We start from the raw sequence: 15964 nt of genomic DNA on the forward strand, positions 1-15964 counted from the left end.
TTTCTGAGCTTGAAATCTCCAACAGTACTTGAATTTTAGAAATGCTTGAAAATTGATTTCAGCAGCTTGCTATTGGCTTGTTATCTCAACACTAGCCTTCATCAGGAATTCCATGCTATTACAGCAATCTATGATTATATTCTCGGTTTTTTTTTCACCATGCAGGTAGTCCGGCCGTATCAAACAATGTCCAATCCAATGAGTAAGCTGACAGTACTCAACAGTATGCATTCTCATTTTATTCTGGCTGATAATGGAACCACAGGAAAATATGGTGCAGAAGTTAAACTTCGCAGACAGTTGGAAAAGCATATCTCACTTCAGAAGATAAATACAAGTGAGCAGTTCGCTTTCTGTGTTTTCTTACAATCAGGGTAGCAAAATTGAATAGTAATAGTACAAAGACTGTTAAGTGTTTGAAACAATATTTAATGTACCTCTTCTAGTCATGATGGATCAGTCATACGTACACATATACATACATGCATGCATATCTTTATCATTATCATTGACCAGAATTGCACAAAGTATAATAGAATCGAATAAAATTGAGCAATAAAATACAAATACTAGAATTCTAAAAGCTTAGATACTTAGAGCTAATGGCTGAATTATAAAAACTACTTTGTGAATAAAATACTAAAATCCTAAACTACTGAGTTATTAAAATACTAAATATATGGAGTACTTAAAAAAAATTAAATGTTTATTAGAATCCATGATCAAAAAGCAAAGATATAAAAGAGATATTCCATTGTAAAACAGAGTAAAATAGAATTACTTAAAATTTGCTGCAATTTTTAGATCAGAAAACATGAGAAAGGAGAAAGGAAGGGAATGAGGGAGTAGAGGAAGGAAAACTAGAAAATGTGCAACTATATTAATCTGACTGTATAAATTATGGCCAAACACTCCAGTCTACCTCAGATCCCATGGGAAGTTAGTTTCTCCATTATCACATAACAGATGTAGTGCCAGTTTGTCAGTATTACACAGCTATAATGAATGGCTTGTATGTATGTTTGTACCATTTCTGACCTCGGTAAAGAATTTCATTAGGATCAATTCACAAATGTCACATATACACAACTTAGAAAGCAAATTCACAAATGAAGTTTCAAAACATAATCCAAAGAGCTAGGGAAAGAAGTAATTGCCTAAGTAAATATCAGGAAGGAAAAGAAAGAATGCTACAAGTAGGTTAAATCTGGAATTATCTCAAAAGGAGCTTAAATCTGTCTAGCAAAGCAAAGAAGAATAGATCTGGTAAACAAGTAAGATGATTTTTCAGTCTTTCTTAGTTTATCTGTTTTCTAACTTCAGCTACTTTTGCTACACTAAAAGTTATGTCTTGGTTTCCAAAACTTTAACCTGTTGAAGTCTGATGAAAATCCTTTGCAGTGAAAACATTCTTGATTTTGCTTAGACAAGAATGGGAAACCTATGATCCTCTAGGAATGCTGCCCCAGGGAAACTTCTGGTGTTCCTAGACAGCATATACTTCAGCAATATATACATTCCCCCCTCTGTTAACCCTCTTTACAAGAAAGAGCACAAACTGTCCTCTATTTTGTTACTGCATAATTATTTAAAATGCTTTGCAAAATTAATGAAATGAGTTTATTTGTATTTGGTCAAGGCACAGCTCTTTCCATTCAGCCCAGGTCTCACTGAGTAAATCAAAAAAACTACTGGGTCAGTCTAAAATGTTTTGTTCCCATCAATTATATGAAAAAAAAAATTGTCAGCAAGGTAGCTCTGTGTACACAGGGGAACTTAAGCAATCATAAGCATCCATTTCTAACTAGAATGACAACTTGTTTCATGTTGTCGTTCAACAAGCTCCACCTTTCCATACTTGGGTCACGATGTCACTTTGCAAATACAGAAGGGTTGGAGTTTGACTTGTGATATTGGGCCCCTGCGTAAACAGTCAATGCAATAGAACATCATCGTAGTCAGTAGTGAAAAGTAAGGAATGTGCACTATAAAATCTAATTAAACCAATTTACTATATTACCATAAACTGGGAAAGGGAAACAAAATAAATATTTGTATTATCCAGTTTACATCATTTAGTCATGCTGGATTTCAGTAAAACTGCATCCTACTTACCCTGCAGGGGAACATGTGGGTGCTCTGAGCATATGATTGCTGCTAAGAGAATTTAGAATGGGAAAGAGTATTTCTGTAGAGTGTCTTGGCTGCAGTTCTGAAGTCACAGTTGGGGAATAGGAGGAACAGGGTGGAGACAGCACTTTCACAAACATATATTGCCATAAAAATAAGAAAAAATATTTCCTAATGATATTTCTATAGTCACTAAGAGTTGACACTGACTTGACAGTGCATAATCAAAGATATTTCTCCATGAAAAATAAAAATAATAAAAAATATTTCCTAATGATATTTCTATAGTCACTAAGAGTTGACTATAGAACTCTTGACTTGACAGCGCATAATTAATCAAAGATATTTCTACATGAAAAATAATTGTGTGAAACAGTTGTATAGTCTGCTCCCTCCTCCCCCTTTTTTTTTACCATTTTTGAAAACAATGGCAAATTGTTTTAATTAATTACAGAAATGTTTCTGTAACTGTGTCTGATAAAATGTTCTATTAATCTCTCAAAACAGGATTTTTTTTAAAGAAACAGCTATTCTTTCTTAGTTCCTGTCACCTGGCCCCATGTACTAGTGGTGCTAAAAGGAAGAGGTCTTCCCCTTAGTTGCCTTCCATGTTTCTATTGTGTTCTTTTCAGATCTCTGATAAATATGTCCTAGAAATCCCATGTTGTGGTAAACCAGTTAATCCTTAAATTGCTAGGCAGTCATCATGCTTTATGTGGCCAAACATTATATAGAATGTCATTATTATATTAGATATATGTTCAGAATCATATGATTCACATAAGGGGAGATGGTTTTAATGCTCTTACCTGTGTTAACGTGTCTTGGAAATTATAAAATCCACTGAAAAGTGTTGAATGGGGAAATTCATTTCTACTAGCATAATGATTTTTATCTAAAGAGGATCCTGACTGAGGGGGAGGCAAATATGTGCCATTTCAGTATTACCTGAGGAGTCCTTGGGGTTCTCTGAGCTTGGTTGCTTTTTTGCAAATGTTTCATTACCCAGCTAGGTAACATCTTCAGTGCTACAATGGAGTGGGGTTTGCTCTCTGTTCATATACAGTAGCTTGCCCTGCCAGTGTTGGGGGGGGGGTGTCATTTTTTTTTTCCTTGGTAGTTCCTTGGTTAGGGTATTGTTTACTGCTTGATTGTTTGTCTGGTGTTAATCTTGGTGTTAATCTCTGCCTATCTGGGTGATGATTGCTGGTGAGGAGATGTTCTGGTCTTTTTGTTTCCTTAAGGAAAACAAAAATACCAGAACAACTCCTTCCTTCCTTAAGGAAACAAAAAGACCAGAACATCTCACCAGCAACCATCACCCAGATAAGCAGAGATTAACACCAAGATTAACATCAGACAAACAATCAAGCAGTAAACAATACCCTAACCAAGGAACTACCAAAGAAAGAAAAAAACCCACCCCCACCAACACTGGCAGGGCAAGCTACTGTATATAAACAGAGAGCAAACCCCACTCCATTCTAGCACTGAAGATGTTACCTAGATAGGTAACAAAATGTTTGCAAGAAAACAACCAAGCTCAGAAAACCCCAAGGACTTCTCAGTTCAACCCTGAGCTACAGTATATATATTCTCTTCTCTCAGTATTACCTTTCTAGATAGTCCTATGAGTATTAAAATGCTATATGTTTTGATATAAAACATTTGGAGGATATACAGCTTGGGGACCCATTGCCAAGAGTTAATATGACACTAGATCACAAACTGCCTTTTGTCACTGCTCTGTTTAGGATGGTTGGAAACAAATCCATTTATTTCAGCTGCTTAAGCATGTCATTGTTGATTCTTCATTATTGTCTTTTGGTTGTGCAAAAGGGTTAACTGAGTTTGTATTCTTGTTATTGTACTTTTGAAATGTAGTAATATTCTCTGTATCAAGTATACAGTATTTTCTGTCTCACCTTGATATACCCAATTTCACAGCCCAATATATGCATTATCAATTAATCTGCAGTATGAACTAAATAAAACCTACTTTCTATAACATGTTTTTTAAAGGTAAAAACTGAGTGTAGACATTGTTTTTAATACATTTACACCAGCCTTCCCCAACTTATTACTTCAGATGTGTTGGACCTTGCTGACTCAGGATGGCGAGCGATATACCCTTATGCATCTAAAAGACACCAGATTAGAGTAGACTTACACGTAAAACACAGTCCTTTATTCTAATGTTGGGAAAGCATTTGATTGAACTTCTTTTTGCTTTGTAAAAACTTAGAGAAATTCTAAATTCTAATACTCCAGCATTGTTGAGTATTAATTAAATTCTAGCACTGTCTTGAATTTGCTTATTTATTCTGATACTGGTCAAATAATAGTGTATATGTAGAAGTTATAGTAAGAGCATACTGGAGCTTAGTTTAGCTTCCAAAATAAGCTGAGACTGTTAAAAATAGGTCATAATGTAGAACTACTGAATCTGAAATTTAGTGTAAAATCATTCTACGTTTAGTTTTTAAGAAGCAGTGCAAAAATACATTGTGTGTATATATTAATGGTTTAACAACATGCAAATCAGCATTTGTTGGGTTTTGAATACCTCACTATATAATTCTTTTAACAGGAATATATATTATATACTTGGCATAATAGGAAACCTCTGTGAGGTTCCATGTTTACTAGCAATGTTTCCTTTTAATAATGAAGACTTTCTGGGTCAGGATTATATCCCACAGACATTGCTGACTCTAAAGAGTAACTCCATTTGGAATTAACATTTTTACATATTCAGACTATCTGAATTTTGAAGGTTGGTAGGTTTTTTATATAAGCATGGAATATAATTATCTTATATTGTTTAGGTGTAAGATCAATAAAATATGATCATTTGCAGTGTCTTAGTGACTACTGAAAGTTTTTTCATTTGAAAATGTTATTTTAAATTTAATTCTTATATAGGAGTATTTGTTTCTCCATTTTTTTCTTTATGTTCAGTATTTGACCATGCAGTATGTAACTGCAAAGCATAATTGTTATAAACACTGCAGGATCTCCAAAGCAGATAAGTTGCCTGGAGGCTGTGGGGGCCTGGATGGGGGACAACAGGCTTCAGCTGAACCCTGGTAAGACGGATTGGCTGTGGATACGGGGAGCCTCAAGATCTAGGACTTTGTCATCTTTGGTTCTTGACGGGGTTGCACTACCCCAGACAGACCCGGTGCGTAATTTGGGGGTTCTCCTGGACTCATGACTCCTGTTCGAAGAGCAGGTGACAGTCGTGGCCAGGAGGGCCTTTGCACGACTTTGTGTCGTGCGGCAGTTGCGCTCCTTCCTGGATCAGGGGGACCTCCGCACGGTCACTCATGCCCTGGTCACCTCTGGGTTGGACTACTGTAATGCGCTTTACATGGGGCTACCCTTGAAGAGTATCCGGAAGCTACAGCTGGTGCAGAATGTGGCGGCGCGGACAGTTCTTAATGCCCCTAGGAGGGCACATATAACACCGCTGTTGCGCGAGCTGCATTGGTTACCGGTTTGTTTCCGGGTTGCGCGAGCTGCATTGGTTACCGGTTTGTTTCCGGGTCCAATTCAAGGTGTTGGTTATCACCTTTAAAGCCCTTCATGGCACGGGACCAGGTTATCTGAGGAACCGCCTCGCCCTGGTCACTTCAGCCCGTCCCACTCGGTCCAGCAGAAGGGGCAGGTTGCAGACCCCACCAGTCAGGGAATTTCGATTGGTGGGGTCTAGGCAGAGAGCCTTTTCTGCTGTAGCGCCCGCCCTATGGAACATCCTGCCTCCTGAGGTCTGGTGTGCCCCCTCCCTCATGGCCTTCAGGAAAGGTATTAAATCCTGGCTTTGCCAGAAGACCTGGGGGCCAGAGGGGGGCTCGCACCTGTGGAGATGGCTGGTGGGATGATGGGTTGCCCCCCCCCCAGCATCTTACAGATTTTTATAGGGCCAAAATTAGAGGAGGTTTTTTACGGTATTTTAATATGTTTCTAAATTATTTATAGTTTTTAGCCATCTTGGAGAGAATTGTATTTCTTCGTTTTTATTGTGAGCCGCCCAGAGTCACCCGTGGGGGAGATGGGCGGCATACAAGCCGAATAAATAAATAAATAAATAAATAAATAAATAAATAAATAAATAAAGTTAAAATTATGGATTCCTTACTTTTTGGACTGTTTTGAGTTTTGTTTAATTTCTGTACTATATTGTACAGTTGTAGTATCTGGCACAGGTTATAGTATGTCCTACTATAGTAAAGATTTCTCTGTAAATATAATTGAGTCTATTAAAATAATACTGTTCACTCACATGAGTTGTTGCACTTTGCCGACTTTCATGGAATCCCAACATTTAACCTGTAAATGATAATAAAATTATTATTCAGTATTAACCTAGAAAAAGGTAATTGATTCTCTCAAACCTGCAAATATAATTACAGAAAATAGGCCACATAAAATATGTACAAACTTTATATTAGTCTGTTGTAATGTTGCATTTTCCTTTATAAGGAAACATACAAATTATTTAAATCCTCATTATGTAAAAGCCTCTCTTTCTGCCTGAAAAAAAAAATTATTTCTTTATAGTGATCAGGGAGATGTTGTTTAAATAAAGCTGCTCTGTTCATGTAGAACCAACTTGGCAATTTAGTTTCAGTATCTACTCAATAATTTGTAAGACCTATTAACCATTTGCAGAAAATTGTCTAATAGCAAGGTTGTGTAACTCAGTACCTATATTGACATAGTATCATTATTTGATCTATTGTGTAATAGCTGAGACATTCCATCCCTCCTTAACTGTTTTGATTGCACAATATCTCTTACAATTGACCCATTCTTAATGTAATTATTTATAACAGAGTCAATTGTTATATATTATTTATACTTTGATTTCTTCTCTATCAAAAAATTGGAATTACAGGAAACAAAGAATTGAGGGGATGTTTATGTCAGTCTTGGGCTCACAGGATAATTCAATCTGTGTGTATTAATTCTAGTATCTAACACTAATAATCATAAATAAGAAGCCAAACAGGAGATCAACCATGCAGTTTTATTTTATGACCACTGTTCTTCGTTCTCAGGAGAAAATAGCTAATATGTTTCTCCTTGGACAGCTGCTAGAACACAGTAAGCCTACTGAGAAAATAGAGAACTAATAATACTTTTTAAATGTGTGGCCTTCATATGTTTGTAGTATAAAGGAAAATAAGAGAACAAAGTAACCTTGAGAATGCATTTGTAACAGTTGAACTGCTGTACCAAAAAATAAATTAAAAAATCAAAGCATATCCATTTGCAATTGCATAATGTAATATTAACCAGATTATTTTAATTTGGTTTTCTACTGTTGCATTTGAAAAGGTTAATTTGACATTCTGCCCAAGAAAAATCTGTTTTTAATATCACAATGAGTGCCTATCCAATTTGGAAGATACTGAGAACAAGCAGTCCAACAATCTGCCAAGGGAACCCATTCCTTAAAAACCTACAGAATGAATGTTTTCATAGGAAAGGTTTCAGGTGTTTTTCCCATAAAGTATCTTTAAAGATCTCAGTAACTTCTAATAAACATGCATGATACCATTTCATGATTGGCAAATTATCCTAGAACTATTGGAATATGTTGTTTCATATTTCCACAATCCACTTCACTACACAGAATTTGGTACTGGGCACAAGGTTCAAAGTCCTGAAAATGCCAGTTTTCACGTTACGCTTCTAGCTCTTAAGCTGCTGAGGTTATGCTTGCAAGGATGGGGGCAATGTCTGGTAAAACAATAAGGAACAGAAGAGAACAGAAGGGCTCTTCAGCATCTTACATAGCTGCTGGCTGTCTCTCAAAATTAGCAAAAACAGAAGACATATTCAGATATAGTATACAATAATATCTGTATCTTTTATAAAGAATTACACACTGTTCAGGTTGCTCTGGTACAAACCTTTTAAGCAAACCAAGTCTCGACCATAGTACAGAAATAGTTTTTCTATAAAATTCCATTTTCCCTTGCAATTATTATTTGTATGCTCAAAACTATTGCACTTCTTGTCTTAAAATAATGAAATGCCTTTTCATGAGCTTCTAATAAGCAACAGAGTGATGCAGCACTTCAAATTTGAAAGCAAAAATGTCTTCAGAGGATTCAGGGGGAGCTGGCACAGAACCTCTCTGCAGCAGTTTAAACCAGAAGTATCTTAACACAACAGCCATGAAGGGCAGCCATATAATCTGGGAAAAGAAGCAGCTGCTTTAAGCAATTGAAGAGAGGTACTACCTAAGCAATCCCATACATACCAAGGCCCATTTTTTAAAATCAAATCCAAAGCCTGGCCCTAATAAGTAATATCTATAAGTGCATATTTCCAGTGGAAAATATTCTGCATTATTCTAAATATGTCTACATTTGGAAATGCATAAGAAAAAGGTTTGCTTTACTTTTCTTAAAGTAACAGTTCAAAGTTATGGAATCTGCACTGAGTCACACAGACAGTAAGAAAAATCATACATTTTTCTGAATCATATAAAAATACTGTAAAAAAAATATTTTCATGAAGTTCCTTCATTTTTTCATAAAGTAACAAAAATATTTTACATTATTTACTCAAACTAGGCAACCCTCAGATTGATTGACTTGTACAAATCTTAAATGTTTATGTTAATATATGTACAGTATATTACAGTCCACCTCAAGTAGACTCATAAAACTAAGTTTATTCATCCTCAACAAGGGTAGAAAATGGACTGGAGAAGAATATAGGGAAAATTAAAACTGAGTGGCAAATTCTAATACTGTAAAGTGTTTGCAGTACCTATTCATGTGACCTGTGGACTTCCCTTTGTCATCCTATGCCTGAGAATATATGAAGGGGGCTGGGAAGGCAAAGGGACGTTCAGTTGTCATCACCAGCATCTTCTTTGATCATTGCACTATCATCAAATGCATTGGAATGCTCATTTGCTTATGTCCCAATCTTTTTTTTTCTCATATTCTGTTCAGTATTTAATGCATTTCTATGCCCTTAGTGCTTACTTGGTGTTTGGTACAACTAGAATAGCATATAGATGACTGAGCTGAATCTGAATCCAAAGAACAAAAGTACAGTGGTACTTCTAGTTATGAACTTAATCCGTTCCGTGACTCTGGTTGCAACTTGGAGTTGGTCTCAAGTCGAGGTAAAGTTTCCCATAAGGTTCGATGTAAATACGGTTAATCCGTTCCGCCCTCCGAATTTGGTCGCACCACGAGGCAAATTTCCCCATAAGGTTCAATGTAAATACGGCTAATCCGCCCTCCGAATTTGGTCGCACCACGAGGCAAATTTCCCCCATAAGGTTCAATGTAAATACGGCTAAACAGTTCTGAAACATATGCATTTTATTTTTAAACCTCAAAAACCTTCCAAATGCCACAAAAACCTTCCAAATGCCACAAAACACACCACAAGCCTCACCGAACGTCTCCTTGCTACCGCGATCTCGCCCACAGGAAGCCACGACTGCGTGGCAGCAGGGAAAATGGCCGTGGATCCAGTTCATAAGTAGAGGCGGAGTTCGCATGTTGAGGTAAATTTTTGGGGCTGGAGCTGGTCGTATCTCAAAAAATTTGTAAGGAGGGGCGTTCGTAACTAGAGGTACCACTGTAGTAACAGACAGGCAGGTTAAATAGAGAGATTTGAGATTACTTTGTGGATTTCTCTTTTCAAATTGGCTCTATGTATTGTCATTCATATACTGGGATGGATCCAGCAGAAGCCTCCTGGTACCTCTTCTTTCACTGAATGCAGGAGAATGATCTTTCCATTTGCCCCTTTCCCCATAGTTCATGTGTCCCACAAAACCTGCTCTGATGGTTGGGCTGAGCTTCAGAAAGAAGTGGGGCATTCAAAAATAGGGGAAATGCATAGAAGTTTCTCCTCATCTTTTTGGTTGTCTGACACATTATGAATAGAACTCAAAGAGATAATATAAATTCTGGATCCAACTCAACATATTTTTAAGTATTTTATATGTGACAATGACTTGCAACACTAATGCCTCATAAAATGCCTCAATCTTCTTTCCTTCCTTCCTTCCATTTGCTTGCCTACCAGGCTGTTCTACAATTTTAGTTCTGAGCCAATGCATATTCTAAGTGTATATTAGAAGTTAAATAAGGAAATTTTGAAATCATCAGTGTTTTTCATGGCCATGATGCAGTGGTCAGTTTGCCTAATACAACATTTACTCAAAAGAAAGACAATCCCAATTTTAAAATGGTCATCAAAAAAGGAAGATTAGAGAAAAAAAATTATAAGTCCGCATAAAAGTCATGTGCAATACCTAACTTTCCTGTCAATTCAAGATAAAACCAATCCTGTAGATTTTTCCCTCAATAAATGATTGCATGTAACATTTTTGTTCATGTATTTGCACATAGTATTTATGTATATACATGTTGGCCAGAGGCCACTCTCAAAAAAAGGAAGACCAGGGGGAAAAAACCCACCAAAGGAGAGAAGGAAAGGGAAATAGGGATAAGTGACATGAATGTGATGAGACTAGACAGGAAATAAAGGACCCTGCAGAAGGCTTAACAGGCTTTTATGTTGGGATCAGCACACAGTCATGCTGTAGTAAGTCCTAGTGAGTTCAACATCTCTTCCTGCCAGGTAAGTATGCTTAGGTTTCTAATCCTGCTCAGTCATTATGCCATAATATACTTCTGTTCAAGTGGAAGGCAAGCAAGAGCATTGATCCCTCTTGTTACCTTACTGTGTAGATGGTCTGCAATGGGGCAGAAAAGGAAAGAAGTTGCAATGGACTTCATAAAGAGGAGGGGCTTCATCTGCACATTCATGCATATTTTAGAGACCTCACTCTCAGTGAGACTCTATTCAATGGATATAAGATTATTCTTATATTTAAAAAGTAAGTATTTGGTGGGAAATCTTCATCTTCCTTTCGGGTAAACACTTGTCTTCCTATTGGGTAAATACAGTAATATATTTTGACACTGTTATGGGATGTCATTCAAAACAGTCTTACAGGTATATGCCGCTGAGGACAATACAAATTGAAGATCTATTATACTTTTGTATTTAAGTTTCAGTATAACCAAACTGAAACTAGCCGAAAACCTTTGAATTCAATTCAAGAGCTAATAAGCAAACAACTAGTCATTAAAAGTCTAGCGTTAAAAAATGCTTTGAGCCATTTCAGCCCATTCCACACAGCATCCTTTAACTGCAGCTTCTCTGAGGCAATTCTGAACTCATTATTGTAAGTCCCTAATACAATGCATGCAAAAGCAATCTCTCCAGAGATTAACAGGCAGGCAAATAAGTGGGACCAAACATCAGAACATTTTCTTTATGGCACTGGAAAATTGTAACAACCAGAATGTTTTGTTGGAGAAAATTATTCACTACATGCTGAAGTGTCTTTTTTTTCTTCTTCTTCTGGGTATTACAGCATATATAAATAAAAAGCAACTATAAATGCTATTATATAACTTGTGCTTCATATTTAGTGACAATTCCTTCTTTGGTATTTTTCAATAGCCACAAAAGAAATGGTCAGCTAATCTCAGTCTCTCCAGCTTCATATAGATTTCCATAGACCGGCCTGCATGCTGGAAATTGTTGTTGTTATTATTATTTAAACCTGTATGGTGCCTGACTCCCAATGACTCTGGAATGTATGCTAACATATCTAGAGAGGTTCGTAGAAACTAAGATGCTTTAACCATGAAAATAAAATAATTCATGTACATATGTAATAAATTTTACTTACTGTGTATTTATGAATTACAATTTTAAGTGGTACAGAGAAACTCCTAAGTGGAAATTGTTTCTAGATAGCCAAAGTTCTAATCAAGGCATTACAAATGCCTTATATATGAAATATAGAGGGATTGTCATCTTTTATTGTAAATTGGGCAGTGATACACATTTCTCTCTGCTTTCACTTCTCACTTTTTCTCACATCTGATTAAGGAGAATAGTCCAGAGTTCAAAATTAATGAAAACGGCTTTCGAGAGATATTAGTCAACCCATAACACATCAGGGACAAGCAAGCTGCTTTTCTTTCATTTTCATTTAGGTGCAAATAAATAAATACAGGCAGGGCCAGCTTTAGACTAAGACCAGTTAGGCATTGGCCCAGGACACCAAAGCTTAGAGGGTGCCAACACTGCCCCTCCTTCTGAGTCATTCTAAAAATGCAAATCTTCACATTAGCAGGAGGTAGCACCATCAGTCATTGTGGCCCAGGGGTGCCAGGTATCCTTAAGGTGGCACTGGATCCAGATAGATGAATCTAAGTTGCTAGCTATATGGGAAGAATCAATAGAAGTGAATATGTGTAGCTCAGGGTTGAACTGTGGAGTCCTTGGGGTTCTCTGAGCTTGGTTGTTTTCTTGTTACCTAGCTGGGTAATGAAATGTTTACATCTTCAGTGCTAAAATGGAATGTGGTTTACTCTCTGTTTATATACTGTGGCATGCCCTGCCAGTGTTGGGGGGGGGGTTGTTTTGTTTTATTTTTTCCTCTGGTAGTTCCTTGATTAAGGTATTGTTTACTGCTTGTATGTCTGGTGGTAATCTTAGTGTTAATCTCTGCTTATCTGGGTGATGATTGCTGGTGAGGAGATGTTCTGGTCTTTTGTTTTCCTTTCTATTGATGTATGGCAGTGTTATCCTTTTCATAGCTTGTGTTGGTTGTGTTGTAGTAGAATCATGGACCTCACCAACCTCTGCCTCACTACCTATTTTCAGTTTGATGGACAAATATACCAACAAATCAGAGGCACACCCATGGGAACACCACTGTCAGGATTCATAGCAGAGATTGTAATGCAACGCCTAGAAACTATAGCACTTCCACACATACAATCTAAAGTATGGATCCAGTATGTAGATGACACCTTTGTTATAATAAAAAAGGAACAACTAGAGAAGACACATGAAACCATCAACAACATCTTCAAAGGAATAAAATTCACCAGAGAGGAAGAAAATAACAACACGCTACCCTTCCTGGATATCCTCATCAGCAGAGGAAACAACAGCAAATTAGAAACCCAAGTCTATCAGAAGACAACCCACACCAATCAAGTACTCCATTGCCAAAGTAACAACCCAACCTCCCACAAGAGGAGCTGTGTAAGAACATTATTCAAATGAGCACAAACGCATTGGAGCAACCCAGAGCAGCAGAAAAAGGAAACAGACCACCTATACAACATCTTCCAACAAAATGGATATCCATGTAACTTTATCAAAAAGTTCCTGACCACTCAACCTACTACAACACAACCAACATAAGCTATGAAAAGGATAACACTACCATACATCAGAAACGTCTCAGAAACTACCAGCGGACTATTACAACCACATGGCATCTCCATAGCTAAAGCCCTCCAAAACATCTTAAGCAAACCAAAAGACCCAGTAGCCCAAGAAGAAAAAACAGGAGTCATCTATAACATACAGTGTAAAGACTGTAATAGCCACTATGTAGGACAGACAGGCAGAAGGCTTGCAGAGCGCATCCATGAACACCAACTAGCAGTCAGAAGACATGATGAAAACTCCTTAATCTCACAACACATGGACAGACTTAACCATAGTTTCAACTGGGAAACTGTCAGCATCTTAGACCAAGCTAAACCCAAAAATGCAAAGGAATTCTTGGAAGCTTGGTATTCAGACAAGGCAGCCATCAACATGCACATAGAGATAAACAACATCTACACATTATTCAAAAGAGACAATAGAAAGGAAAACAAAAGACCAGAACATCTCCTCACCAGCAATCATCATCCAAATAAGCAGAGATTAACACCAAGATTACCACCAGACATACAAGCAGTAAACAATACCTTAATCAAGGAACTACCAGAGGAAAAAATAAAACAACCCCTGCCCCCCAACACTGGCAGGGCATGCCACAGTATATAAACAGAGAGTAAACCACATTCCATTCTAGCACTGAAGATGTTACCTAGCCAGGTAATGAAACATTTGCAAGAAAACAACCAAGGTTAGAGAATCCCAAGGACTCCACTATGTGGGAAGAGACTCATATTTTGGGATTATCAGAAATTATTGCTTAAACCTCCTGTCCAAAGATACCCAAGATACTTCACTACTAAAGTTACAATAAAAGCCAACAAGGAAAAGCAGATTAGAAACTTGAATAAATTGTAAAGCACTTTTGATAAATGAAATGTATTTTCTTTTGAGTCTTAACAAAATTAAAATATCATTACTCAATAGAACATTTAAAATGGTAGCAAATCTGATTTATACCTTTAAATATATTTAAAACATTATACTATTAGGAACACTGATTTTTGAAAGGCCTTACCATTTGAGAGGGACAAAATATGATAGGTGTCATAAGCAGGACCTGAGTCCTTGTAAAATATAACATTCATGGGTATTTCTATGAACTAGAATAATCAATTTAGGTGCTCCTCAATGAGATTGGATTGAATTTTATATGTTACGGACTTTTTCTGTCTCCCTCATTTCATGATGACTACTATACATTTCAAAAGCAAAATCATGCCCATTTATAGGAATGCTTCAACAATAATAATCTAGATACATTCTAATGCATTACATTATTGCACCAGCTAACTGGGATCACTATTATAGCTTACAATTGTGAGAAAGTAGCCTTAATAAAGAGCTCCAATAGAATTCCTGCATTAAATTCCCTTCTAAAGAAGAAGTGTAGAACATGCAACTTTATTATTTATTCTGAGCCTATCAAAAATAAATAGGAGGTTTTTGCATTCATGGATTACATTCCTACAAGAACCATTTGTCCTTTCTGAGATGCAGCAGAACTTTCCTATTTTATGATAATATTGTACAGGTGCCATAGAGCTCCTTTCAGATATGACTTCTAATTTAGAAAGTTATGGCCAAGAATTGAAAGCTTGTTTACACTCTGTGTGAGAGAGTGAGTTATGGCTAAGAAATACAAACTTGTTTATATTTAGGTGCTCCTTAGTGGGATTACATTGAATCTTTGTATATTATAGAGTTTTTCTCTCTCCCTCATTTCATGGTGACATTCAAAAGCAAAATCTTGCCAGTTTATTATTTTATATGTCCACTTGGATGATCACATGCTGAACTTTAAGTCTAATACATGAATTATGCATAGGTTGTTCATGTTATTTAAGTGTAATAGTGTTAGCAATAATTTTGGTTTATTTTGGTGTATTTTTATTTGATTCGCTTGCTTTTTCTTTGTTTGTTTTGCTTTTGTTTATTTCATTACAGGGATTGGTCAAGGGGTACCGGTAGTGGCCCTCATTGTAGAAGGAGGACCCAATGTAATCTCTATCGTCCTGGAATATCTGCGTGATACTCCCCCAGTTCCTGTTGTAGTGTGTGATGGGAGTGGCCGAGCATCTGATATCCTTGCATTTGGTCACAAATACTCAGAAGAAGGAGGGTAAGTCTATTAGCAGAACACTTCATTCAGCTAAATCTTTCTTTGCAAACTCAGCCATTTTCATATTTAATTATTTCAAAAATAGCAGGAGCATAGCCATTCTTCTTACATACAGCCTGTGAGAAAAGTCCACTCTAGGTTTAGTTTAACACTATTCCCAAGAAAAACCATAGTTTTTAACCAACATGCACTATAGCTGGTATTCACACTCCCACACCTTATGGTTTCTCTGCTTAGAATAAGCAGTATCAAGTGATCTGTTTTAATATCCTGAATGTCTTCTTTTTGAAAGACACAAATATTCCGGCTTCGTATATTAATAAGAATGGAGCAGATGTTGTGGTAAAATCTTTGAAGAGATTATTGCAATGTTCAGAGATGAAGCTAAATAAAGCAGTGCTT

General features: G+C 36.7%; 1 protein-coding gene across 1 annotated transcript in view; it reads left to right on the forward strand.

Annotated features, from left to right (window-relative positions):
• The window catches only part of LOC148213819 (transient receptor potential cation channel subfamily M member 3-like), a 246411-nt gene extending 230845 nt beyond the window's left edge, over positions 1–15566 (forward strand). The window contains exons 6-7 of the mRNA XM_088130502.1: positions 166–337; positions 15388–15566. Coding sequence (XP_087986628.1) covers positions 166–337; positions 15388–15566 — 351 coding nt within the window. The remainder of the gene's footprint in view (positions 1–165; positions 338–15387) is intronic.
• Positions 15567–15964: the final 398 nt, after the last annotated feature.

Source organism: Python bivittatus, unplaced genomic scaffold (assembly GCF_059951505.1).
Source record: "Python bivittatus isolate LINGU-HERP-01145 unplaced genomic scaffold, Pbiv_v1 ctg000850_np1212, whole genome shotgun sequence".
NCBI classification, from domain to species: Eukaryota; Metazoa; Chordata; class Lepidosauria; order Squamata; family Pythonidae; genus Python; species Python bivittatus.